At 41.1% G+C, this 17,747-nt stretch overlaps 1 protein-coding gene across 2 annotated transcripts in view; it reads left to right on the top strand.

The window, feature by feature from the left end:
* SH3KBP1 (SH3 domain containing kinase binding protein 1) overlaps positions 1-17,747 on the top strand; it is a 509,392-nt gene that overhangs the window by 447,870 nt on the left and 43,775 nt on the right. For both annotated transcript variants that reach the window (XM_088451614.1, XM_088451615.1), the window contains 2 exons: positions 7,397-7,477; positions 10,848-11,010. In XM_088451614.1, the coding sequence (XP_088307740.1) occupies positions 7,397-7,477; positions 10,848-11,010 (244 nt within the window). The remainder of the gene's footprint in view (positions 1-7,396; positions 7,478-10,847; positions 11,011-17,747) is intronic.

Below are 17,747 nucleotides of genomic sequence, written 5' to 3' on the forward strand. Positions count from 1 at the left end.
CACACAGAGTTTATATATAACACATCAAATATTTCTTTCAGTTTGAAATGTTGTTATATCTCATTTAGCTGTCTTGATTTATTTCAAGATGAACAAATATTATTTTTAATTTTACAGTTTATTAAACAGTATATTGAAGTACATAAGTATTTAACTGCTAAGTGGATAGAACTGTATATCAATATCAGTTAGAAATTTCCGAGTGATACATAGCAAAGAGTGACAGAGAGCTTATGAATGAGTGAAAGTGATATCCTATGAGATGGTATGAGTGAGTTGTTGGAGCTATAAAGAAGATCTCAGTAAGGGATTGGCTAGTGACTATAAGGCATAGATCGCTGCCACAGTCAGTGCTGTAACAGTGCCCTGTGCCAGTCATGCCAAGGGGGTGGGGCCGTCAGCACTAGGAATTACAGCACTGCCTAAGGATGTTCCCACGGGCTGTACAAGCTGCATTGTGCATATCTGGAGTGTCCAAAGGCCGCTCCTGGTGGCGCTGCAGCAACGACTCTGGCTGCAGGGTACCGTTCCAGGCACCCTGCTTTCCTGATGCAGGGGCAGCGACCGTGCTGCCCACAGGGCTCTGCACTCTCTGCAGTGGCATCACTTGCACACCCCTGGTTATGGCCCTGGCCACAGTGCCAATCCTACACTATTAGAACAGAATAGACAAAACAAGCGCTCCTCCACTGAGATCTATAGAATAATTGGAAATAGTCACAAAATAAAATTAAAAAAGTCAAATAATTCTCTTAAATGAAAGTAAGTTCTTAAAAGTGGAATTTAAATTGGATCGCGGGTTTATTGTATATTTTCTCTATATTAATCCTACACTATTATTTTACTAGTGCCTATTGTAATGTTGACATGCTCACAATGTCGACTCGACATTAATCATGTCGACACTGATGAAATGTCAATAAGATTAGAAAATTGATAAAATGTCCCTGATGATCTAGAGGTGACTTACCTTGTACAGCGGGCCCGGCGGCTCCAGAAATGTCTTCCGGGTCTGGATGTCAACTGATGAGGACTTCTAATAGATCCAGAGGCACTTCAGGTGTGAGGATTGCTAGCCTTAATTCCTATTCCTACCCCTGCCCTAACCTCCCCTCCTGTAGCCTAACCCTAACCCTCCCTCTAGTGCCTAACCCTAACCTCCCCTCCTGTAGCCTAACCCTAACCCTCCCTCTAGTGCCTAACCCTAACCTCCCCTCCTGTAGCTTAATCCTCCCTCTAGTGCCTAACACGAACCTCCCCTCCTGTAGCCTAACCCTCCCTCTAGTGCTTAACTCTAACCTCCCCTCCTGTAGCCTAACCCTAACCCCCCACTTAACACTAACCCTCCCCCTAGTGCTTAACCCTAACCTCCCCTCCTGTAGCCTAAGCCTCCCTCTAGTGCTTAACCCTAACCTCCACTCCTGTAGCCTAACCCAAACCACCCCACCTAACACTAACCCTCTGCTGCTGATCTGTGCAGAATGTCAGAGTTTCATATGTCTACATCATATTTTAACTGACACCTCACACCCTGCACCCATATATAGATATACTTACTTCCGCAGTTTCCGGTGTCCTGCTTTGTCGGTGCGGCAGCCATTTACCCTGTGATTTGCGCATACGCAGTAGAGATGCCCCCGGGTATAAGGCACGGGCGCTATTTTCCCAGAAAGCTGCGTATGCACACTAAATTCTGCCATGAATCCAGAGTCTACTGCACTGACAGAGAGTCTGCACGTGAGCCCTCTCCTCTCTTAAGCCACCCCTGACTGCTCCATCTTATAATTAACAATAGACATAAAAAAGATAGGGAATGCTTTGTCAGAACCAGAGAGTATTTAACAGGTGAAGTAGTTCGTACAGGTGCAAAAATCAGGATCCAACAGTGGTTGAAATTTCAGTCAAAAACAAGCTTGACGTCTGTACACAGAGCTAGAAATAGTAACACATCTCTACAACAGGCACCATGCCATGTACAGACAGGAGCCTTTATGCAGATCTTATTGATCAAGGTTCTCTTTTACATTGGAAAAAAGTTCAATTTACTAGTTCATTAAAAAAAATAAATGAAGTATTTGTTTCAGACGCTCCCGGTTGCGGTACCAACCCGAGTTCTTAATCAACTCTAATCTTTGTTTTTGGAATTATAAAAAATCTCGTATATGGAGGGATGTCTTGGCTAGGCGATCATCTGGTGGGGGATTGGGGTTGCCTATACTCCTACAGTACTATAATGCCTCACGTTTAAGTCAAATGGTTGCTTGGCACGACCCTACTTTGACTAAACATTGGGTTGACCTAGAGAGTGCTCTAGTGGGGGTGGACTCCATTTCTTACTTACCTTGGCTACCACACAAACACTGACCTAGGGCTGTCCTCTCGACTCCAGCAATAGCTTTGACACTCTCTGTATGGGACACTTAACAAAAAATTTGCTCTTTCCACATACCCTTCACCTCAAACCCCTTTATGGTGCAATCCCTCCTTTCCATCGGGTATCTCATCTGCCATGGCATCTCTCTGGTCGGCGGCTGGTATAACACGCTTTCGTCACATTGTGGGACAATTTGCCCCACAAACTTTTGGTGATTTCCAGGAGAAACATGGCATCCACGGCTCCTCTCACTATCAATATTTACAAATTTGCCATTTTGTTACCTCAACTCTTTCGACACTCCTTCTTCTATAGAAAGGCTTTGCATTTACCGTCCTGCTGATAGGGGTACTATATCCTTTCTTTACCACTCTGTTTTGACACTGGAATCCCCCTCACTATCTATACATGAACTAGCATGGGAAGCAGATTTGGGACAACCATTGGGCGACGATACTTGGGAAATAATACGTCTCGCTGTTTCCAAATGTTCTCTTCATATAAAGTTTTTACTAGATGGTATCTTGTCCCAGAATGCCTTCATCAAATGTTTTCTAATATTTCTAACCTGTGTTGGAGACACTGCGGCCAAACTGCCACATTTTTTCATACTTGGTGGACCTGGCCAAAAATTATCCCATGCTGGAATATGGTCCGCTCCCTTATATCATCAGTTGTAACCCTACATTTTTCTCTCTCCTCTGTCAACTTGTTACTTTGTGCCCCGGTTGACCAGACTTCTAAAACAAATTGATCCTTCACATCTCCTGTGCAGCCAAATATCAATAAATACGTAATTGGAAAAAACCTGATACTCCAACTAGTCAAGAACTCTTGAATAGAATCGGGCTTATATCTAAGATGGCGTACACTACTAATCTTTTCAATAATACAGTGGAGAAGTTTCACTCAATTTGGTCCCCTTGGTACTCCTCCCAAGCGGTTACCCTTCCTGGCCTCACGTGAACTGTGATCCCAAATTTTACTCCTGTTTATTTTTTATTTCTGTTTTCCCAGCTCGCTTATACTCCTTCCTTCCCTTCCCCATTTTTTCCCTTTTGCCGATTGCCCTACTGCTCTACTTTTTTTTTCTTTTTTTTTTTCCAAAAATTATTTTCAGTATTTCTATTGAAATTTAGGATGTTGTTCCTTTCAATTTCTATATTGTTGAGGAACTTTTATTATGTTGTTTATTGTGCTTATTTTCTACTTCCATGTGATTTGTTTTTTATTACAGACTGTGACTATATGGTCTCTCTAAATATGTGCTATTATTTTTTTTTATATGGCTAAATGTTTTTCTCTAGATTTTACATTTGTTGAGATGCCATACTGTTTATGCTGTTTATTTCTATAAATCTAATAAACGATAAAACAAAAAAAATAACAAAATAAAAACATACAGTCAGGTGCATAAGTATTGGGACATTGACAGAATTTTCATATTTTGGCCTCTATTCACCACCACCAGTGGCTTTCTCCTGGAGAGTGTTCTTGATTTGGCCAACTGTTGTTGAGGGGTTTTTCTTCACCAGGGAAATAATTCTTCTGTCATCCACCACAGTTGTTTTCCGTGGTCTTCCGGGTCTTTTGGTGTTGCTGAGAGTCCACAGCAACTGATTCCAAATGCAAATGTCACACCTAGAATCACCTCCAGACCTTTTACCTGCTTAATTGATAATGAAATAACGAGGGAATAGCCCACACCTGTCCATGAAATAGCTTTTGAGTTGATAGTCCCATTACTTTTGGCCCCTTAAAAAGTGGGAGGCACATACAGAAACCATTGTAATTCCTACACCATTCACCTGATTTGGATGTAATTACCCTCAAATTAAATCTGAAAGTCTGCAGTTAAAGCACATCTTGTTTGTTTCATTTCAAAGCCATTGTGGTGGTGAATAGAGGCCAAAATATGAAAATTCTGTCAATGTCCCAATATTTATGCACCTGACTGTACGTAAAAAATATAAAAAAAATACTTGTGTGTTTGTGATGATCTGTTTGTCTTAAACCCCAGGCTAATTGGATATACCCCTATGTGTCTTATTTTAACTAACATGCCCCGCCTACTGCCTACAAATTTAACATACCACTCCCATGAACCATAGAGTGCACTCTTTTAATGTGGATAGGTTAAATGTCCCGTTAAAAGCGCACCATGGCTATCCAATACTTTTTAATGCTATAAAGCACACATAATTATTCCAGGAATTCCCTTTTTACACATTGCCACTCCAGCCATGTTAATAAAGCTTTCCCTCAGACCGCAATAGCTGGGTACTGCCATCTTAAAACCTCACTCCACCCCCTCCCTATTGACTTTTCTTTCCTAGATTAACATGGCAAATGAACTTTGTCTGGGCTTCTGCAGCCAACACCTTTCACCATTACCTCAATATAGGCCCCTAATGTGAGACAAAGGGGACTTTCTTAAGGAATTATTTTTACAAATTATTTCTAGGGGCTAGATCATTGTGTGAGGAGACTTTAACATTGTCCTGGCATGTTTTATATTCCTCAGCAAATGTCTATATCCACTTCTCAGTGTGACATCATATCTATTTATCAAATACTGTTTATTCTTCTTGTGGACCAAACCACAATAAAAAAATCTGCAATTGGCTGATGTCTCCCCTGTTTTCTCGACCGATTACACAGTGTTTCCCTTAAATGTAGACTTCAAGTCACTAGTTCTTTGGTGGCAACGTTGTCTCTAATAAAGTATTTTCTTTGAGAGAGAAGACAGAACCCAGCTCTCTTGGAGGATCTTGGGAGTTCATAATTCGATCTCTCACACTCTCCCAACCATCATTTGGAAAGTCCACCGTGTCCTCATAAGCATGGAACCTAAGGAGAAAAAAGCTTTGAGACTTTAAATCACTCTATAGCTTTGCTGAGTGCAACGCATCAGCACTTCCCAAAAGCTATAACTTCATGCACTAAGGAACCAACGCAACAAGGATGTGTGCAGCAAAACTGCAAGTACCTTCCAGTGGCTCTGTCAGTCGTTTTATGAGAGAAGTAAATAGCAGGATACAAAACATCAGTTGATAAAGAAATGTCATTCATTGTGAGCCCATGTATCAAGCAAATGTTTCTGGATATGTGTGTGCAGTCAGGAAAGAGAAAAAATTAAGTATCCAGCACTGTATCACTACCAATTTCTGCTATCTTCACAGTTTGCCCTTGGCAATGGGCTGTGGGTGAGAGAACCGAAGGGAGGTGCTGAAAGGAAAGGAGTGCAGAAAGGTGCTTCTGCTGTTTGTGCCTGTTGTCAGTGGTGGCCTCTGGTGTTAACGAACATGTAATGGAAATCACTGTTGCGCAGATGAGAGAGCAGAAAATAGAATATGAATATGCGCATAATTTTTTTATTTTTATAAAGGGGCTTCATGTGTGTGTATGATGCTTGTTACTCACATATATGGGCTTGTTCACATATCATCCTATCTGATTTTCCCATGAATGCTACTGTATGCCTTGGGACGGTCAATCGAAATCAACCTTCAATTGATTTACATCTAAAAGGCCAATCCGAAGAGCCAGTCATATTCTAGCTAGATGACATCTAAATGGACCAATCAAGGAGAAGTAGTTAGGACCCTTCCGAAAGAGCATGTCAATTTCCAAATTGTGTGTGGCTTTATCCCTGACAACACCAGGAAAACTATTGATTGAATTAATGTAGCCAGTAAATCATTAGTCTCTGCTCTGGTGCTGGCCCTCGACATAGAGAAGTCTTTTGACTGCCTTGCTTTAACTTTCTTGCATAACAGATTGCATGCAATGGGCCTCTCTGGCTCCTTTTCCAGAAGAATTGCGGCAATATACTATAATCTCATTTCTTAGATATTGGCCATTGGATGTGCATGTTCCACTTTCTCGATCAAGAATGGAACTAGGCAGGGTTGACCCTTGTCACCTGTTCTCTTTGCCGTCAACCTGCCATGGAGCCACTGGCTGCCATTCTCCACCTTAACCCAGATATTTCTGGTATAACAGCTGGCCCTACTGAACACAAATTGGCCTTATACACCAATGATGTTCTCCTAGCTACAGTATTACTAAGTTTCACATCTCATTGTGTGTCGTCTTGGAGGAAATTAGTTCTTACGGGCAGCTTTCCTAATTAAAATTAATTTAAGAGAGAAGGCAGAAGAGGGGGAAGAGATAGAAGGAGTAAGAGAGGGAGAGAGAGGACAAGGGGGAGAAAAAGATTGGGGCACTGAAGAGAGACAGGAGGAAAGAGGGAGAAAATAAACTCAGGCAGCCCCAAGAACAACATCTAATAATAACACAGAGGGTTTGTCCAAATGTGTATCATTACAATGGATAACAGCTAGGAAACACAGCTGTTTCTAATAGCAGAAAGGTTCATAAAAATGAATAAAAGATATGTGCATATTACCGCAAAGCCTGAAAAGCCTACATGCATACATGACTGAGTGCAAGCAAGGACAGATTACATTTTATTTTCACAAATCAGTCTTCTAAAAAATAAAATCAAAACACAATTATCTGACAAATTAAACAATGTTAATTAATTCAAAATCATGAGTGAGATAATGAGGTATTTCCAGTGCATCTGTTTTTCATTTGGATTAACGTACTGTAATGAGGGAGTTTAACACAGGAAAGTGCTGGATCATCATACCTTGTCTGACCTGGGATTACATAATATTCCTGTATACATACAGTATGTGAGCAGACCACTGGCCATACAGCTTTGTTTTACAAGGGTCACAAATTCCTTGCAGAGATGGGACAGAAAAGGGACACAATATATAAATGTCTGTATTGCATATATAAATCTTAAATAGCCTTTATGTCGTGCTAGAGAAGATAATCCCAAAGGTGTTCTGATTAATCAGCTTTACATTTGCATTGTATGGGGAAAGATGTGCGATGTGCGATGCATGTCTATAATCCCTGAGTTGTGTCCAGAATACTGTATTCCTCTGCATTACGCTGAAGTTTACGCTCACGCAAGTTATCCTATATTGTTTTTTACTGCAACAGGCACGTCAGACAGAAAGCAAGACATCAGGAAGATCCCTCCAGAGAGGCCGGAAACCCTCCCACAGAGGCCAGAGGAGAAAGGTAAGTGCGCTATATCTGTTTATTGATACTTAGGGGTCGATCCAATTAGCCGCGATGATCTCGCCGGCGCGAGTCATCGCGGCAGTGGACGCACTTTACGGCAGCCCGAATTCACGGATGGCTGCGAGCAAAATTCCGCGAATTTGGGCTCATAGCGGGCCGCGAAGGGTGCGACATGCCGGTCCGTTGCCGGCGTTTTAACGCCATTGCAACGGCAACTCGCACCCTTCGCGTCTAATTGGATCGACCCCTTAGTATATCACACTTACAATAAAGCAAAAGACGCATGGACAAGCACAATACATTAAAATCAATTATGCAGGACAGATGAACTATTATTAATGTGTCTTATGTACATCTGTTGCATTTTTGCAAAATATGCACTTTTGTCCCAATAATCTTGTGTCTTATTTCCATTACTTCCTACAAAGGGCAAACCACCAAGCAACACTTTTATGTGTTTTCTATCTACTTTCTATTGATTAACTATTAATTGACCTAAAAGGATTCTGGGACACAAAGATACAATAAAACACAGGAGAAAGTGTAGGCATAATGAAGGAACATGTTCTACAAGTAATGCAGAGAGATAAAAAAAATCGGCAAAAAAACCCACACACAATAACTTTGTCATTTAAAAACCAAAAGCTCATATGACTGAGATGTTATCTTTATAAAGAGTCTCAAGCAATATTGATATTTTATAATAGAGGCTGAGCTGTACTGTCTTTATTTGCTTGCATGCCTGAACATTCATGTTGTTTATAAAATCATTTATAGACTGCAGACTTTATTTTGAGTAGGGTGCAATTTTGCATCGCAGTCTTAAAAGTAAATGTATGACCCCAAAATGGCAGCATTGGTTCTACATATACCCAGAAAGCAAGCTGCACACATATGTCCATATACTGATGGAGAGGCAGGACAGGGGAGGGAAGGGGTTGTCTAGCGTAGGCCATGTACAATAAGAGTATGTAATTGTATACCCACACAGAGATGCATAGGCCTGTCAATAGCTGTGTCAATTACGGGTGCCTTGTAGATGGTGCATACACACTCATGATGATGGTAGTCATCAGCACTCACTAATCACTTTGATTGGATGATTGCAGAATCATCTCTGAAGCTGATAGGTGCTTTCTTTATTGTTAATGCATATAAGATTTTGAAGAGTAATTTAGCGAGTGTTTATGTTGGTTTGTTTATTCATTCAAGGGTGTGTGACTTAGAGGTTTTAATTATTTAATTCACACTTAATAGTGAATACGTACATCGCTAGCAAATAAAACAGAATTTTGTGTAAGTATATCTGATGTACGCTTGACTTAAACCTAGCACATAAGCTACTGGTGCATCTTGTGATTCATTCAACTTTGCAACTGCATGCAATTATGTATGGGTTAATTTTTGGGATAACATTTTATACAGTAGATGCATCTTTTACTCAAATGCATTTAAACTCAGCCCCACTAACACTAATACACAGTTAAGACCAGGCAGTCACCATCGTCAACTAGACAGTGACATTGAATGCCGTTTTATAATGAGTCATAATAAATAAAGTGTGGCTCTCCCGTAAAGAATTGAACCACCACAGTGTTGTACCCTAGGCTGGTCACCGCTAATGCAGGGGTCCAGTGAATGTTGGGTACCCTGCAGAGTGCCAACCCAAACCAGGTGTTTGTAAAACAACATGTCTCGGCAAGCCCTGCAGCCACGGACTGCATGTGTATGCCAGTGCGTGCAGATTATTATGACCAGTAGTTAGACTTGGGTCCAACTCTAAATCATGCCTTGTGTGCCGAGTTTCTCTGAAAGGCTCTCATTCAATGACAGTATCTAAGGTTCATTTATGAATCACAAAAAATGGAGTCCCACACTTTGTACATGAGAGCTTAATTGTCTGTCATTATAAGCTACATGGCCACTTGCTTGTCTATGGAAACACCCCAGGTAAAATCAATGGACGCCTACATACCCAGTCTTGCAGAGCTTCAGGAAAACAATGTGATGTTTTTACTGTTCCACCATGTACAGGGTCCAACCTACTTCTACAGTACTATAGGACTAATTCCTTCATGATTTTAAACTTTTCCAATGTTCTTCTAAATAACTGCAGTTTTATCTTAAATTACAGTAATCACAAGAGTGATAAATCATTGAGACTGTCTTTATTACATGTATTTATTTCTTCATTAAAAAGTTTTTATTACAATTATTACATTACTACAAGTGCGCATGAAATGTATTGTACTGCAAGAGTGAAACTGTAGTCTAGTTTATAGGCTGGATTTACAGCATCTCTGACCAGTGACAGAAATGTCCTTTTCTGGGGCATGAAAAGCTTTGCCCATTACTTATGTGACGGAAACACCTCCCTAATTTCCACTCTCACAGCACATTTCAATAATCCTTTCTTGCAAATTGAAGTCTTGGTTTTTCAAGTACTAAAGTAACTATAAGTAACTCATATACAGGGGATGTAGTTAGCATCCTGGCGGTCGGGATGGTGGCATTTAGAATACTGGCGCCAGAATCCCGACAGCAGTATCCCGTACCCAACCCATATACAGTATACTGCTGATCACCAAATTGCCCCTATAGGACGCAGCACATTTTTGCAACCCCAATGATGCCACCAACTTTGCCCATAGACTCTTGCTGTTACCTGTAAAAACAAGAGCATTTACACAAAATAGCACCTGACATTTACACATTTAAGAATGTCCCTTTCTGACTAAATATTATTACAAATAAGGATGTCCATTGCCATTGGATCATCTTTGTTCTCATCATGAGATGAGATCCTATCATGGCAATGAGACGTGTAAGGCTACATACTCATTAGTGATTGTACATCCATCAGCGGTGTATTACCATGTGATGCAGTAAGTTGTGGTGGCCATAGCACAGATTATGAAACATTCAAAGGCACAGTTTTATTGTACATTTTATGTGACTTCATTAATACACGGTCTTTGAACGTGACGATTTATTATGTGCTTGTAAACTAACAATAGAGTATGACTGCTGTTAGTCCTGTTCCTGAATAGGTCGGAGAGTGTGGGCACATATTCGGCCCTCCCACTGAAATGTGCTCATTCTCATACACACTCACAGACTCCTTGCCCCGTCCAGTTGCGAGTAATGTTTTATTTTAAATTAAATCTCTTGCCGAATTCTGACATCATGGACTGTGGTCTTCACAGCATTTCATTATACAGTTTCCATAGTTAATTTTGAGTATTCCTACAGCATATGTTGCAATAAATATTTAGCCCTGTTTTGAAGTGGTGGGGACTAAAGAGTCTTCTGTTTTTATTATATATCTGAAATGATAGGGCTAATAACTGTTGATCTCCTATTACAGAGAGGCCCGAGAGAGACCACAAAGTAGAAAGCTCACTGAAGCACTCTGTTCCCGCTATACCTCCAAAGAAACCCCGCCCTCCCAAGGCTAACTCTTCCAATAGATCTGGCACACTCCCGCCAAAAAGACCAGAAAGACCAGCGGGGCCCGTGACCCACACAAGGTAGGTTATGAGTTAGTATTAAATAACTTCTGTATGTGTCACTTAAAGAATTACAAATGGTTTTTAATGGTATTCCATATAATAATGAAAATCCATTAATTCATAGCAGCCAAGTCTGGCGTTGCATTTACATTTCAATGCACAGCTTACATAAAACTTTAATACTTCACCTAAATTCTGGAATATGATCAGACAAGAAAAAGTTATGTGATACAACTGGGCAGGACTTTATCTTAGCGTGTAATCATACCTCATAACTGTCACGATTTAGATGGTATAGGACCTGACGTTTGTAGAGATATGCATGCACATGATCTGTGTACTGCACATGTTTAGATCTCATTTTACTCGTTAGCTCGCAGTGCCCGGATGCGGATGTGGAGGCGGAGCAAGAACAGCCTCATCCCAAAAATGGAGGCGAGTCAGCCCCGTTTTTTGGGCGCGTTAAAGCCAGTAGCTGCGTCCTTGTACACAGCTTCAATGGCTTCAGCTGCATGGAAACACCAGCCATCCTGGATAACTTGAAGGTTACTGAGATGACCGATGTTCAGGCAGAGTGATCCGATGCTGCGTCCTCGGACGCAGAAGCGGATCACAGAAGCCGGCAGACACCTTCTACGGCATTAGCATATTATTGTACTGACTCTGCGTACATAGTCGCAGCAGCTGTGCAATAGTGTCCATCTCTGAATCAGGCCCATAGATACCAATTGAGGTACTGTCCAACAGCGCTTAGCTTTATCTCTGTTTCTCTTTGTGCGGTATTGAAGGGGACTTTTGAGAGGAGGGGGGAGCTGCTCTGTGGTCGGAAATGCTGACCACAAACATTGGGGATTGTGACCATACCTCCTTGTGCATGCACCATTTATCCCCAAATTCAAATGTTGGGACGTATGGTGTAGCCATTTAAATACAGCACCCAACAATTTTGTGAGCTTGACTTATTCAGTAGAATGCAGTATTTTACATAACTAGGCAAAAGGCAGAAGACCTCATGTTACAGTAATAATGTTACTTTTGCATAAGTAACTACAGCACAACAATTCTATATACACTGTCTTTAAGTGACAGCCAGGTATACTTTAAGTATAAATAAACGCTAGTGCCACTCTCACACATGTCCTCATTTCCTGAGATAGTCATTTCCTTTATATGGTTTACACATAATTGGTTTTATTTAGCTGTAATACTGTACAACTAGAAAGCAGGTGTGTACCCCCAGTCCCCTCTGTGACATGAGTGATCATCCTGCCTGACATGTGCTTATATGGGTTCTAGAGGGGCAGGAGGTCTAAATGAACTATTACTATGTGCGAGTTTCAGATTGTGAGAATTATGATTATCTTTTTTTATGTTGTTGATCATGCTGGATTTATGTAAATTACAAAGCAGAAATAATACCTGAGAGAAAGATGAAGATGGTGCTAGAAGAAACATTTTTATTTATTCTGTAGGCTTTGGATGCATTTTAAGATAATGTAATTCATAATAAAATTTCAAGAATTTATTTGTTAAAGCCAAACAACTAGTTCCCACCATATACACAAAGGCATGCATCTCATGTAATACAAGCTACCTTTATAATGAAGTTCGATATTATATTAGGTATGTGATAAGTGAAATAAGTGCATGCCACCTTTTATGACAGTAAACACTTTCATAGATCTTTTCCACTCAGGAGTAATTATGAGTAATCTGAACTCACAGAAGTGTTGTGCAAGTGAAAGCTTATTCCAAGTTCTATAAAAACCTGACTTACTTGGGTGTCATAGAGGTGACTCCACTGGCAGCCTGTCATCTGAGCATGATATACTGCTAATAGGGGAGTTATATTACCGTCTAACACTTGGTCAGCATGGGACTAGCATTTACGTAGGCTGCGTTGTCAGTACTTCATGGTTCAGGTAGTAACATATATATATAAGTAAGCTCAAAAGTCATCTTATTTTAATTAAGCTTGGTCCATACTTTCAAATATAGATGTACATTCTGTAAATGTAATATTGTTACTATTTGTTTATTTATTTGTTTATTTATTTTTTTACTGTACTATTCTGTGAAATATATAGTTTTCAGGCTTTTGAAATACAGTCCTGTTGGAGAAAATGGAGCCTTCAATAAGATCACACAACGCATGCAATGATTATTCTAGTAAAATACACTTAGTCGTCTACTTTTACCTCAGGCCCCGTCCCCGCTGCACGAGAACATCATTCACATCATAGCATGTGGGGGGGGGGGGGCTAGTGAGGAAACTTGCATGATCAGGCACCGCCCAGCACTGCGTCTGATAACGAGTATCACATCATTAAGGCCCCACCCACTTCACATCCGGGAGGTTTGCTTACTCTTTCTGCTGAGCAGGGGTATCTGAACACATCAAATACTATGTAAAACACTATGTATACTATGTAAAACACCCGTCATGTGATGTTTTACTGAACTGAATTTATAATGTACATTTGTGCATTGTATATAGTTAACTTCAATAAATATTAGCTCACAAAGTCTAAATAATAAGAGTAGATGCTAATAATTGCAAATCGAGATAGATGTAAAATAAGTGTATCTTGTGTGATATTGCTCTTTACGTACATCTCTGATGGTGTGATGATTGACATGCTGCGGCCATTTGGTGGCGTTGACATTGCAGCAAAGGCCAGCGTTCTCAAATACAGGGTCGTGACGGCCACATTTTCGAGGCATGCCAAGGCCAGTGTCTGCGTCTTCTAACGCAGCTTCCCTGGCCCAGCCAGCATGACAATACTGACCATCCTGAGTAACATGGGGGTTACTCAGATGGAAGATGTTCACATAGATGATATGATGCTGTGTCTTTGGAGGCAGCAGCGGAACAGAGAAATCGCCAGGAGGCATCTATGTACACAAGAAGCTTCCAGCGATATTAGCATATTATGCAGACGCCGCATACAAAGTTGCAGCAACTGTGCAATAACGTCCATCTTTGAATCAGGCCCAAAGTTTGTCTGTGTATGCCCAGAAAGTGAGTGCAGGTATAAGATGATTTGCATGATTCTGGAGAGGTGTGAGGGGGCGTTCTAATGCAAGCCGAGTACAGTCATTCGTGTTATTGCAAATGCAGCTCATGCAGACCTATACAAACACGCACAAGAGCCTGTTGTTTTACAGATTCCAATACTCACTTCTGCTGATGGCTTATTGTAACCAGGAGTATATGTTGCCGATGAGAAGACGGATGCATACTGAGATGTGTACAGCTCTGCTTGTGGAAATTCCGGATTTTCTGTGCTCTTTTATCATTTACTCCTATTTTACCAGTAACGCTGCATCAGCCCCTATATGCCTTTTTGTTACATCATCATGCTGAATGTATCCTGACCGGAGCAGCTATTGTTTTAATCATGTCTGCAGTGAGCCCATACTTACATAGAAGGTAACACAGAATAAAATAAAACAGGTGAGGGTGTGTGTAAGACCATGGGTGCCGAGAAGGATGGGGGGCGACTACTGATTACTAGAGATGTGCGCAGATCCCGGTGTTTTAGTTTTGGTTCTAAATCTTCGAGTTTTGGTTTTGGCAAAATCCCTCTCAAGTGTTTGGTTTCGGTTTTGATTATGGTTATGGATGTCTTAAAAAAATTAAAAAACTGCTAAAATCATGTAATTTGGACATGTTTTTAATCCTATAATATTATTAACATCAACGTTCATTTACAGTAAATTTTGACCACCTCACAGCTCCTGAAATCATGAGGGAGGGACTTAAATGCAGTTCAAAATATTCAAGATCTGGTTATTAGATCCGACTTTCGAACTTGTGAGAAGACCCAAGTCGGCACTCAAAACTCAAAAGTGATCATCGCCGGTACTCGGTTCAACTTGGAAACCCAAAGTTTGTGTGTGTTTGGTTTTCAGCAAAACTAAACAGCTCATCTCTACTGATTACCCGGGCCCAGGTTTGTTGGAGGGGCTGATGGGAGCTCGGGTCAGCTGCTGAGGGGGACAAATATTTTTTCCTTATTTTTTGGGGGGAGGGGACGTGGCCACTCCTCCCCGATTTGCCCCCCAGTACCCAGGTCCCATACAGCTCTTGGTGCCCCTGAGTCAGACACACCTGCTGCTGCATAAGTGTCTGTTACCCAGAGTAACCACAGTAGCTAATATTAGACAGCATTAATCCATTGCTTGGCATGCAGTGCTTTTTCTTGAAAAGTAAAGCTCAAATGTGCCATGCCTCTCATTTAAATTAGGGTATCTCTCAATATATATTTTCTTTAAAAAAAAAAGTTTTTTTAGAAGGGGCATAGGAGTTTCCCTACACTCCTTTAAAATAAAGGTGCACCATGTGGTGCTGCTCTTTTAGAAACCAAATGTATGCCCACTCATTTGCAAAATACACAGGGTCACAAGTCAACCCATACAAATAGGGCACCATTTTTTCAGGAGATAGCTGTCAATCTTTACTTTGTCCCACTGTGAGATAGCAAAGCGGATGCTGCCTTTCTGCAAAGCTTTTGGCTTTTGGGTGAAATTGAGAGGACTATTTATCAAGCTCCAAAAGCCCTATCTTATACAGCAGGAAGCTAGATACTGCCAATTTAACAAGTACTGCCACTATCCTTCAACCACTGTTGCCATCTCAGGATGGCAGCAATGTAGATCAATTATGTCAAAAATACTTTTTAGTAGAATAAAGTATTGCTTTCTTTTTAAATAAATGGAATTTTATATTTCTCGTATTTTTCCCCGTATGTTGTTGTTGTTGCATAGAATCTTGCAGTGCACATGTGTATCCTGGCAATGCTACAGATGTGTTCTCATACACCTATCCTCATTATGCTGGGCAAGTCAGCTGCCAGGTCTTATGCCACTCGCCAGGCTTCTTTTTCACCCGAAAATGAGTCTTAGTTGCAATTGGATGCAACAATCTGCTTCACAAGACTGCGCTGATTAATTCGATATGGGACGCTTATATACTGTATCTGTGTGCGGCTGAGTCTATATACATAGCACAACAGGATTTGGCGTGGAAAACAGCCACAGCTGCTGCATCGTAGCCTTTAATTTACAGGTTCAGACTCTGATTGCGACTATGACGCATTTTCGGATGAAAAAGACGCAAAAAAGACATATTTGGCGGAAGCCAACTTGCTTGGGGCCGAGAAGGGTTTTTTGGCATGACTTCAGCAATAATGTATGAGGATACATCTGTAGGTGACGCATGGGCAAAGGCTCCCTGCATCGGCCTCGCTAGCAGTAAGAGTACTCTTACCGCTGCCTGCCAGCATTGCTGGGGAGATCAATAGTAATAGACTAATAGTGCCATACAGCTTTGTTTACACCCTTATGTGACACAACTGTTGGCATTATCACATTTGTGTAGCCTTAGGGGTAATTTGAATTAGCCGCGATAAGCCGCATTGTTGTGAAAAATGGCTAATCGTCGAATTTGTTGTGAAAAATGGCTAATCGTCAAATTTGTACTTATCATGCAATCCTATGAGCTGTGACTTTTCACGGGTGCAAATTCTCCTTACCATTTACCGCGAAAAGATTTCACAACCTTCTTAAGCAAAAAGTTAGCTAAAAATGTTGGGACTCGGGGGGCGATTCAGACCCGGACGCAAAGCAGCGCACTTTCGCTGCCATCAGGGGCATGGTATGCAAATTCCGTGATAGCACGGCAAGGCTTAAGGGCACCCTCTATGTATTAGAGAGCGACGGCAGAGCGAACGCACACTGGTGTAATGACGCCCACTTTTCTTTATTAACACACGTCATCTCCAGGAAGTGTATGATTAATCCGAACCATCGAGAACCATCGGAGATGCTCGCAGCCCTTGAGGTTGACCCTACCCCACCACAAGCACTGCGATCACTGCAGGCTGAAATACAACAAAGTGATGTGTACAATGAGCTTCCATGATAATTATGCACACCCATAAAACGCCGTTTTGACGCCCAGACACGCCTGCGTTCGCAGCACCACTCCCCTGTTTACAAGCACCTTCCCCTGTTACTACCCACAAATGGCGCAATCTGTCACTCAAAGTAGCATCCAGTCTGTGTACTACGAGCACACATGCGCATATTGACGCATGCACAGACGGGCCACTATTGGCCATAGCGTGTGTTCGCGGCTTAGTGTCCAGGTCTGAACCAGGTCCTTGGTTCAGAACCACTAGGACATTAATGACTAGGCAGAAAGAAGTTTTTATTTAACTTAATTTGGCCAATAATGACATGTCAGGAAAATGGGTAATTGATGTATATGGGGGTGCTATATGAATGGGACAGGCGTTTTTAAGATTGCAGGTGGGCGTATTTTGTAGGTTGTTTTTTTTTTAAAGTGTCTTTGAATGACACAAATATATACCTATAGGCATTTTTATGCACCCCCAATTTAAATAGAACATTTATTTTGCCCAAAACACACTAGCTTTCTAACATTATTTGACTGTTTTACAAAACTTCATATAACAGCCATTTGACACAATATAAGAACCCCAAAACTTTTATTAGAGCCACTAATACACTTTTACATTGTGATCCTATATCAGTTTGGCTTTTTATGGGGTACTGGCCGATTCCCCATTATCACATACACTTACCGCGTGTAAAAGCAGCAAGATTTTTCGTACGAATGCCGCATCACGACTTTTACAACGGAATTGTGCGTAAAACAGGAGCACGTATAGACATGATAAGCAAAATTAACACGTGATGGGCGCGAACACTTAACACGCGACTAAATG

This window comes from Taudactylus pleione, unplaced genomic scaffold (genome assembly GCF_031769625.1).
Source record: "Taudactylus pleione unplaced genomic scaffold, aTauple2 ptg000026l, whole genome shotgun sequence".
In the NCBI taxonomy this organism is placed as follows: domain Eukaryota; kingdom Metazoa; phylum Chordata; class Amphibia; order Anura; family Myobatrachidae; genus Taudactylus; species Taudactylus pleione.